Source organism: Eubalaena glacialis, chromosome 17 (genome assembly GCF_028564815.1).
Source record: "Eubalaena glacialis isolate mEubGla1 chromosome 17, mEubGla1.1.hap2.+ XY, whole genome shotgun sequence".
In the NCBI taxonomy this organism is placed as follows: Eukaryota; Metazoa; Chordata; class Mammalia; order Artiodactyla; family Balaenidae; genus Eubalaena; species Eubalaena glacialis.
In genome coordinates, this window is record NC_083732.1 from 4746782 (window position 1) to 4757778 (window position 10997).

The following is a 10997-nucleotide window of genomic DNA, read 5'->3' on the forward strand; positions in this document are numbered from 1 at the left end:
TGCCCACAGCTCTTCCATAATTTCCACTGGAGACAAGTTAGGGAGAGGAGGGAGGGAAGATAAATCATTTAACATCTGAGAGTAAGACTCAGTTTCTTTTCTTTAAAATGAGATTGTTGCACTAGGGAAGCTCTGAGGTCTTATCACCTTTTTTAACATTTTAATAAATAGTGTGATCCCATGGAGTCCTCTGGAGCTGGTTTTTACCTTAGAATGAAGTTTTCATGAGTTATATGCTATTCATTGTTTTGAAAGAAAATACTATGAGACCCACTGTACACCTCCCAGGACTACAGAAGGAATCTTTATATTTTAGTATTTTAATGATGTGATGGGAATAATATTGTTCAGTGTCACTTATGTAGTATTCCAGCTTAGAATGCATAACCATGAGGAAACAAACAGACAAACCCAAAATGAGGAAGAGGAACACTTTTTCTTTCCTTTTTCTTTTTCTTTCTCTCTCTCTCTTTCTTTCTTTCTTTCTTTTTTAGGTACTGTACTCTTCAAAAAATGTCAAATAATAAAAGGCAAAGAAAGTCTGTGCAAACATTCCAGATTGAAGAAAACTAAATGGATAAGACAACCAAATGCAATACCTGGTTCTAGACTCAATCTTATACCAGAGGGAAAATCCTGTAATGGACATTGTTTGCCAATTGATGAAAGTGGAACATTGATGGTGGATTAAAAAGAAAAATTGTACCAATGTTAAATGGCCTGACGTTGATAAATGTACTGTGGTTATCTAAGAGAATATCCCTCTTCATAGGAAAGAGACACTGGTGTATTTTAGGGTAAAGAATCATTGTGCTAGCCCTTTCCAGCTGCTATAACAAAATACCACGGGCTGAGTGGCTTATAAACAGCAGAAACATCTTGTTCACCGTTCTGGAATCTGGAAGCCGGAAGTCAGGGTTCCAGCACGGTCTGGTGAGAGCCCTCTTCTCTTCTGGGTGGAAGACTCTTCGTGATATTCTTACATGGCAGAAGGGTTAGGGTTCTCTCCAGGGATCCTGCTCATGAGGGCCGCCCAAAGGCCCCACCTACTAATACCGTCACCTTTAGGGGGTAGGATTTCAACCTGTAAATTTGGAACACAGGAGCTGTGATGTGCGCAATATACGTTCCAATGTTTGAGAGAGAGAGAGAGAAGGCAGTGATAAAGCAAATGAGGCCAAATGACAATCTGGGCAAAGATATATGTGTCCAATTACTATTTTTATTCTTGCAATTTTTCTGTAAGTTTACAATTCTTTTCAAATAAAAAGTTAAAATATATGTTGTTGGCTAAAGGAGCACTTAGAGTTCCATGTTTCAGCACAGCGCCTCAGAAGTTCTAGAGAATTCTACCCCTATAATAACACAGTGCCTTGTGGAGGACATCTACGTTGGCATTTGAAACAACTGAGCTGATATCATTTGCATAAAAAGCAAAAGAATTAAAGCGTTTCATGGCGGGTGTGAATTTGTAATGAGGAGTAATTCTAAAATGGCCCCCTATTTTCTGTTCAGGCATATATTTGTCTTATACAAATTAATTGCTAAACAGATGAAAAAGAAAGACACCATCAAATGAACAAGGGAAATTCTAGTTCTTGTGAAAGCAGATAATTCATGAAGGGAATGGTTATGATGGGCACGAACTTTGCCTTTGGTAATGGCTTTTTAAATTGTAAGATACATAGAAAGCAAAGCTGATAGAAAGTCTTCATTTTTCTACTGCCAGAATATTGTCATAACAATTTTATGGTGTGTCAAATGCAGGCTGAATTCCTTTTTTTAGGGCATAATGATAAAAGGGGTGATGATTACAGGGGAATTTGGACGAAGCTAATTTTCCAATTCTCTTAAAATCTGACAACGGATAATTTTAGGATGCTGTATACGTAAAGCTTGTTGTTGTTGTTTACTATTTTCACTGCTTTGAATAACAGCCTTTAATAACTGGTACCCTGATCTGACTACCCGATGGAGTCGCTCGCTCCTTCCTTGGCTGGAGCCTGACCAACAATGCAGCCATCCTCCTGAAGGTGGCGCTGTGCTCCGCGCGGTCCTGAAGGATGCGGGCGGGTGGAAACCCGGAGGCCGTGCAGGTGGAGAAGCAGCCCAGGTGCACAGCTCAAATGCATAAGGAGAACACAGTCTATGCAAGAAGCGACCCGCACCGTCGCAAATGGTGCCAATCAGGAGCGAGCTCCTGAGGGCTTGTGTGTCCCACACACGGGTGTTGACATTAAAATGGCACTACGCTTTGTTCTTATACACGAAACTGATAATAAGTATGTCCTTCGCGTAATTATTCCATCACCTTTTATCTCCCATCCTCTCACCTTGTTTCTTCTTTCTGTAACTTTTCCTCCTTCCCTCTCTTCTCACTCTTGGAGGTGCTTTAGAATAAATAGATGTTGGTGCTTCCACTGCCTGGAAGTTATATTATCGCAAACTCCTTTGTGCACTGGTGGCTAACTGACCTAGGAATATCGCCTACACTGCCTGAGAGTTGCAGTAATGAAAGGGTTTTTTGCTGGCCGGAAAAAACCCTGAAGGCCCAGTGTAAGACATGGATGTTCTGCTGGCTTGATTGGGAGCAGACATGAGACGTGTTGTTGGAAAATATTTTCTTTATCAATAATTGTTTTTTGGAGTTCACCTTTCTCAAGGAGAATGTGTAAGAAATGGTTATCGAGGTTGAATGTTTTTTCTATCAGTTAGTGCGGCTCTTTCCCACAAGAGTCATTTTTTGAAATTCATTTTTCAAGGACCATAGACAACAGCTTTTCTCTATTAAAGTATAAAAAGAAAAGTGCAAATTCCATCCTAAGTTGTTGGCCACCCCCATTCCATAGCGGGAGAACTATGGTTAGGAATAGATCTGGTGAGGAAAAGCTAGCTGGACTTAAAAACACGCAAAACCTTTGTTAGTGTTGGTAAGCCTTGTTACAGCTTAGTAAGTAAACCAGCTGCGGTGCAGACTGACCTGACATGTCAGTGACAAAGTGGAACTCCCCAGAGAGCTCTCTCCTGAAGGAGGTGGTGTGTTTTCAGGTGAGCCCCGTCCACATCACGACCACAGAGGTGACGTTTCAGACACAGTAGGGGGAGTGAGAGTGGAGGGGAGCAATAAGAATGATTTGTTTAAATTTGGAAACATACTTTTGGGGGGATACTAACCAAATGGGGTCACTGCATAATAAGAAAAGTGGTTGATATGTGATTTCTGCACAATATTTAATTCGTGAAAGAATAAGAGGTGCGTGACGGTGAGCAGACATTTCTTCTTCTGAGTGGAAAGAAGCTGTAGGAAGAGTCTCGGATCATATTAGGACAGACTGCACACCAGGTATCACAAGAAACATGGCCAAGGAGATTCCACGGGCTCCTTTTCTTATTTTCAAGAGGCAGTTAACTTTCTTTGGTGAATGAACCACATTTATTCTTGTTTAGAAGCAGAAAGGTGAACCAACTAGCCCCTCAAGTTTCCTGTCATTATCTGTCCCTTTCAATCACAGAATCTCAAAGCTGACAGGGAGCCCTGGAGATCATCCGCTTTCTGAATGAGGATGCCAATTTAAATGACTGTCCAAAGTCATGCAGGTCGTAAGTGGCAAAGATGAAACAGCAAGCAAGTTCTGTCAACCTCCCATCCACAGTTATATTGCCGCCAAACAAAAGGACCTCCCTCGTCTCTACACCGAATACACAGAAAGCTAACACCCCTCCCCATCTTCAGCCCCAGGCTCCATGCTGGTCCCCAGTAGCACTCCCATTAGCCTCATGTCTTGTCCATATAGTTGGGGCCCCTTAGAGGACAGATCCTAGGACCCCCATCTGAGTGTTTAGTCCAGCTAAAACTCAAAGAAATGAAGAGCTCTGCTGTGGTAGAAGCTAGCCTGCCCCATGCCCCCAGCCCCATGTGACTTCTTTCCAGGGACAACACTGCATCTCCCTTTTGACAGCCTGTCTTCCTGTTTGCCTTTGTAGGTTTCACAGCAGCCGCCTCCCTCGTGTCCTTGGCTTGGGCCTTGGCCTCCTACCAGAAGGCCCTCCGGGACTCTCGTGATGACAAGAAGCCCATCAGCTACATGGCCGTGGTCATCCAGTTCTGCTGGCACTTCTTCACCATTGCGGCCAGGGTCATCACCTTCGCCCTCTTCGCCTCGGTTTTCCAGCTCTACTTTGGGATCTTCATCGTCCTTCACTGGTGCATCATGACCTTCTGGATCGTCCACTGTGAGACAGAATTCTGTATCACCAAATGGGAAGAGATCGTGTTCGACATGGTGGTGGGGATCATCTACATCTTCAGCTGGTTCAACGTCAAGGAGGGCAGGACACGCTGCAGGCTCTTCATTTACTATTTTGTGATCCTTTTGGAAAACACGGCCTTGAGTGCCCTCTGGTACCTCTACAAGGCTCCCCAGATCGCGGACGCATTTGCCATCCCAGCGCTGTGTGTGGTATTCAGCAGCTTTTTAACTGGCGTTGTTTTTATGCTGATGTATTATGCCTTCTTTCACCCCAACGGACCCAGACTCGGGCGCTCCCCAAGTTGTGCTTGCGGGGACCCCGCCGCTGCCTTCACGCCGTCTCCAGAAGCGGCCACGAGCGCCCTGCGGTCCCTCTCCAACACCCGCAGCGTCGCCGGCGACCGCGACCAGAAATTCGCAGAGCGGGACGGGTGCGTGCCTGTGTTTCAGGTGAGGCCCACGGCCCCGTCCACCCCGTCCTCTCGCCCACCACGGATTGAAGAATCTGTCATTAAAATTGACCTATTCAGGAATAGGTACCCAGCGTGGGAGAGACACGTTTTGGACCGAAGCCTCCGAAAGGCCATCTTAGCCTTTGAAGGTTCCCCGTCTCCTCCGAGGCTGCAGTACAAAGATGATGCTCTCATTCAGGAGCGGCTGGAGTATGAAACCACTCTGTAAAACAAAAGGACTCGGAGGAGCCCCAAGCTCCAGACCAAGGGGTGACAGCCGGGCTGTGGCAATAATGAAACTCTGCCCTGGAGCAGGGCAACGAGCTGTGATGTTCCCAGTCTGACCGTCATCGGGATGCGTGTCTGGCCCTCCATCAGCTGACAGCCTGCTGCTGGCCTCCTTTCAAAAAGCCGCCCAGAGACCCTCCTGCTCCATCTGAAGGGACCAGGCCAGCTCAGTAGGACCCCTTGTTGCCACCAACCCCTCCTGCCCCACCTTTCAGCACATCCACCTGAGGGTACTATTATTATGGGAAACGTTGCCTCCGATCAGTAGGGTGTTTTGATGGAGTTAACTGATCTTTGCATAAAAATATACTGAGTCATACACACACGTGTACACACACACTAACACACACACACACCCCAATCTTGTCAAAATAGCTTAGGTGATTTCTTTTGATGCAAAGCTGTGATTCCCACGGGAATATAAAAGCAAAGAGAGAGCAAGCATATCCCTCAAGACTCCAGGAAAAAAAAAAATAGTAAAGCTTAGAAAGAATTCATAAACCATTCTCACGTGAAAACCAATCCCATGCGTGAAAAGCCTATCCAATGGACAGAAAACCCAAGTGTGTTTACGCATGTATTAGAATTGATGGAATGGTTCGTTTTCAACACGTCAGGATTTTTTTTCATCTTAAATTTTCAGTTGAGAACATCTTTCATGACAGATACCCCCCCCCCCCCACGCAGCCCATGGCTGGCTTTTGACGAGACCAAGGAGCTAGATACCTTGGTGATGAAAGTTCAACGATAATCAGGATGCAGTATTCAATTGCAAAAATGTGATAAAACCACGAAGAGGAAGCGGGAGAAAAAGGCAAAATGAGCATCTGATTTCCTGGCCTGTGCAGCTCCCGTGGGAAGGTCAGGGCAGAGCGGAGGGAGAGCCGCGCTGTGCTCAAGTCCAGGAGTGGAGGCTCTGCGCGAGCACGGAGAGGCCGGATTCCAGAACACGCCACGCCACACCCTCCTAGTGCCAAACACCGTCCAACACGGGACTGGCGGGGACGCCCTGGACGGCTGAGCGTGAGTGGCGCGAGCCCCACGAAGGCGCAAGAGAGCACGAACGTAAAGCTCTCCGCTGTGTACAGACTCCCCCTCCCCCATCCAAGGTCAAAGCGATGTGTCTTTTAGAGGCTTTGGGACACATTTTAGTAAGTATGAGCAGACAGATGCAGTGAATATGCTATGAGAAAACCCTTCCGAACCGATCGAGGGCTTATCACTAGATCCAGCTAAGATTCGTATTTGAGTCCTTTGTAAAGTCGCACTCTTACAACAAGCTTCTGGGTTTTAAATACCTCCGTCCAGCAAGTAAACGTTCCCCACTTTCTGTTCCCAGCGTCCCCCGGTCATGGTGCTTTTTGTTGCATTAAAAGTGCCGGTCAAACTTTGATAGTATTTTTTTATAGTTGGTGCAGAGTGGAATAACTCATGGATTATTTCAATATTTTTGTAATAAAAAAAATATAGGGTATACATATAAGCATCATCACTTTTTTTATAGACCTGGAATCGTTTAAAATACTTTAAGCATCATAGTTACTTGGGATGTCAGAAACTGGTCCACAGATCCCATCAACCTGCCTCGGCAGGTTAAGAACATGCGTCTCTTGCAAGATCACCCTACTTTGCCATGTTGGTGCCCCCAGGAACCTGGCCAAGGGTGCTATCAGAATATCAGGGGACAAGAGAATCAGCTTAACTAGAAAGGGCTTGTCAAGACTGGCCAATGTTTCCCAGGAAATCAAAGATGTAAGTGATTACTTTCTTCCATCTGTTATGACAAACCTGACCACAGTGGAAGATGTCTTAAACTTCCTTCCCTGGTTTTATATTAACCCAACCGATATACTAAATATTAGTCAAGTCACTTAAAAAAAATCAGTGTAACATGTTCAGTTTTTTGGACTGTCCAATTAACTTTAAATAGTCAAGGTCTAGAGCCACCACCTGTAATGGGTGTATCATACAGAGACTGCTGTCCCTATGACGACACCCACAGGAAGTGACAGAGGGCTCGACCTAGGACTTCTTTTGGTACAAAGCCCCAAAGCAATGTTTTAAAAAATGGATGATTTTTATCAGTAGACATATTTTCCTAGTACTCCATGATTTGACCCTTCAAGCAAGAGTCCACTAAAAGATAACAGTCTTTTGTTTGGATGTGAAAACATTATCTAGTCACCAGTAAAGGCCCAGGAAGACGCTCTTCTTGTAGGCAATTAGTGAAAACATCCCACCCCCAACTGTAGAAGGAAAAAAATGATTATAATGGCAGATTCTTCACTTTGGTGCCGAACCACGAGTCACTAGCTTTGTTAATTAATGATCTTTGGAAATTGAATTGCTCAGTTGAACTCTACCTTTGATTCCACGAGTAAGTAACAGATTATAATAATGTCAGTCAACAAACACAACAGATCCCATCACTCTTCAGTCATGTAAGTCCTAAATTATTTCTCAACTTGATCCTTCATTTAACAGGTCAAGAGTCAAAATAAGTGCTGTGTGGCTAAAAAAATGCTGTACTATGCTTTGTCTTGGAGGTGAGAATGCAGTCAGGAGGGTGCAAGAAGTTTGAATTTTTCAGTGATTTCCCAAATACTGTAAATACTCTGTTATCCAGCATACTTGAAGATTTTGATGTTTTAGTGAAAAATTCTTGTGAAGGCAATGACATCTCCACCATGTTATAAATTACAAACTTTCTCAAGATTACAAACAAGAACAACAACAACAAAATTTTTACTTCCAAGGAGAATCATGACTTAATCTTGCTTCCATGATTCATAAAGTGCTGCATTGCCATCAGACTGTGTGGTGATGAGAACGTGTATTAGTTTCTAGATCCACCGATAACAGAGAGTTTGATGTATTAGGATTTAAAGAGACATTGTCAACGTACAAAGGAACAAAGTTTGATTTTCATATTTATAGTTTAGTTCTTCCTAAGATTTTATTTTCAATTTACCATTACGTCATCCACGGAGAGTAACTCAAGAATCCAAAAGGAACCAGCCGTGGTTAGCATACGAATTGGAAACGCTGGATTCTTTTATCTGTGGGCTCCAACTAACTTCCTAGGCTGGGTCTACTTGGGTTCCCTGTAGGGGTGAAGGGTCTGTTCTTAGTGCTTGATTTTTGCATAGGACCATGAAATTTTCTAAAAGAAAGTATTATAAATTTTTTTCACTTTTAAATTAGCATTTCTCAACAAAACCTTATTTGAAATGAAGGACCGTATGTATCTTAACCACACTGAGACTCAAGTATTTGTGTGGAAGAAAAATAAATTTTTTCTCCATGTAAGTCAAAGTTTGGTCCCCCAAAATGACTATGTCCTTTAAATCTTCTCCCATTTCCACTGTCCTACTTAACTATGTACTATCTAGTTCAGTAACCTTGACTTTGCAGACACTTTGTTACTATTCCTTTATGATATTGCTGTGAACACGACAAATGAAATAAATTCTCCTACTGACATGGCAAGAATATGCAATTCAAGTATTAGCAAAAGAGAAAATACAAAGATAATCTGAAGATAAAAGTATATTGAAGTAGTTATACTTAATTTCTAAATGCCCAATTCCTTTGGCTCTATGAATAAATGAAGTAAGTAAACCAATTAAAAGTGAATAGGAATAATTGAAAGCTCAATGACTTTTTAAAAAAATATTGTATATACGTGTGTATGGTATGGATAACAGATACATATTACATATAATACACGCGCGCGCACACACACAACTAAAGTAACAGATGAAAAGAGTAAAGTATATACTGCCCCTTTCATGCATATAAATTGGTATGTTATTGACACATGAACTTTTAGATTAAAAGCTTTTTCCCCCGCTCCTTTTTGGCATCAGCCCAAGCGTAGAGCCCATGTCTATAAGACATCAGCACGCTTGTGAACTTTGGTTGGAAATACCTAGATATAATTTAGCACTTTTAGCTTGTATGAATTTTCCCCCCCTCAAGGCTCTCATCTTTTAAGCAGTTGACTAGAATAGTTTTGAGTCATTTCAAAGTTTCTTTCTCTGAACAGATTGAATGGAGCAAAGAAAACCTCTGGTGTCCTTAGCAGGATTATGTAAGGTTACATATTTGCCTTTAAGTGTACCAAATGCCATTGAGTGAAAGCAAGCTCTGGCACGATGTTTGGACAAGAATCCCAAAATTTTTTTTCTAATGAACCATTTTTGAGACTAAATATACGTTCCCCTGCATTCTCATGAGGCTTTGCCGTTAGCCATCACTGTTTCTCATCAGTACTGGATGAGTTGCCTGCATTTTTATGTTTCTAAGGAGAATTCCTTAAAGCCTTTTAAAAAATAGCTCAGGCTGTCTTTCAGAAAAATAGCTCAGAGGATGGTTGATGTGCGTGGTGGAAACACAGCAGGACTGAGGTGGTCGTCTCTCTAATTTCAGTGATGGATGCAAACCAACTCATGTTCATTTATCTTCAGCGACCCAATGTCACTTTTGAAAACAATCAAAATGATGGCTTCTGCCAGTCTGTGACTCATAACACCCTTTCTCCCCATCTGAAGCAGGAGCCTTTCAAAATGGCTAAGGATGGGCCCTTTCCCTCAATCACCCCCACCCCACCTCCGTTCCCAAGTTTCTGGCCCCGACCTGTATCAGGCTGTGAAGCGATCTTGACAGTTGGGTACCACCTCCTCTCCTCACCCGGGGAAGGCTGCACTGTCTACTGCAGAGTGCTCCCTACGGACATACATCTTGTCCAGTGGCTGTCCTAAAAATGGGCCCATGGGAAGACACAATAAGTGTTTGTGATCAACAGCCTCCAAAGTAAAACTCTGCGGCATGTGGGTGGAATTGTATAAAAACACAATGAGCCATTTAATTTTGCTAACTGTAGCAATTAGGCGAGCTCGCACAACAGCAGAAAGCCAAATGGAAGAAGTGGCAAACAGCCGTTTACCCACAGAAATGAGGGGTTCAGGAGCTCTCCCTTGAGTGTTTGAGGCATCATGTTGTTTTGCCATCCATCTGAAGCTCTTTCTCTAGATTCCGTAAGAAAAAAAATCAGATGCTTTGTAATATTGCATGCAGTGATCTAGCACAGAAATGTAAAACTTTAACCTTTTGTGGGCCTATGTTCTGCTAAATAAGGGGTCAGTTAATGTCTAATTGCTTTGCTAAAATCATTGCCATAATATACTGACATAAGTCAGAAACACTGACTGAATCAGATTTTTGCTTTGGTTATTCCCCCTGTCCCCCGAAGACTTTATGCCATTCATTTCCCCATATTGATGGTAGCTGACTGTGCCCGAGACTATCGTGTGCCTGGGCTGTGCTAACCAGCTTTATCTATGTGATCTCATCCCCTCCCCAAGGCCATCTGTGAATTAAGTACCATTTACAGATGACAAAATTTAAGCTCAGAGACACTAAACTATCCAAGGGTCGCTCCCACAGCTAGGAAACACTGGAGCTGAGAGTTGCACACAGCTTGTCATGACTTCTCATGACTACAAATCTTTCTCGAAAACCAAGCAATAGTTTCCCACCAAAATCTCTTCCTGACTGGGCAAGGTCTCTGGAGAAACAAATACATGGTCTGATGATCAAATTTTTCAAAGAAAATTTCATTTAAAAATCAAAGATGTCCTTCAAAATGAAAAGTTAAAAATAAAAAAGTCAGTGATGAGAAACAGAAGTCTCTATCGTCTGTCACTGAATTTTACTGCAGCTCCCTAATTCAAAGTAGGCAGATAAATGCTTGTCTTCCATTCCAGACAATTGTCCCTCCCACTCCCATGGCCCTACTTTGCACTAAAGTAAGTGATAAATATAAATTAACCGATGGTTCTTTTCTTGTATTCTCTACATGTATGCTACTGTCATCCAGTTAGGCAGAGTGAAAAATAGCCAAACCCCACTACTTACCTTGACCCTCTGACTGGGGGAAAAAAAAAAAAAGAGAGTGAGAGAAAGGAAGGAAGAAGGAAAGATGGATCTAACAAATCTTTGAGTG

The 10997-nt window shown here is 42.9% G+C and overlaps 1 protein-coding gene across 1 annotated transcript in view; it reads left to right on the forward strand.

Annotated features, from left to right (window-relative positions):
- Window positions 1-4931, forward strand: part of XKR4 (XK related 4) — a 353016-nt gene extending 348085 nt beyond the window's left edge. Inside the window, exon 3 of the mRNA XM_061172074.1 lies at window positions 3985-4931. Coding sequence (XP_061028057.1) covers window positions 3985-4931 — 947 coding nt within the window. The remainder of the gene's footprint in view (window positions 1-3984) is intronic.
- The last annotated feature ends 6066 nt before the right edge of the window (window positions 4932-10997 follow it).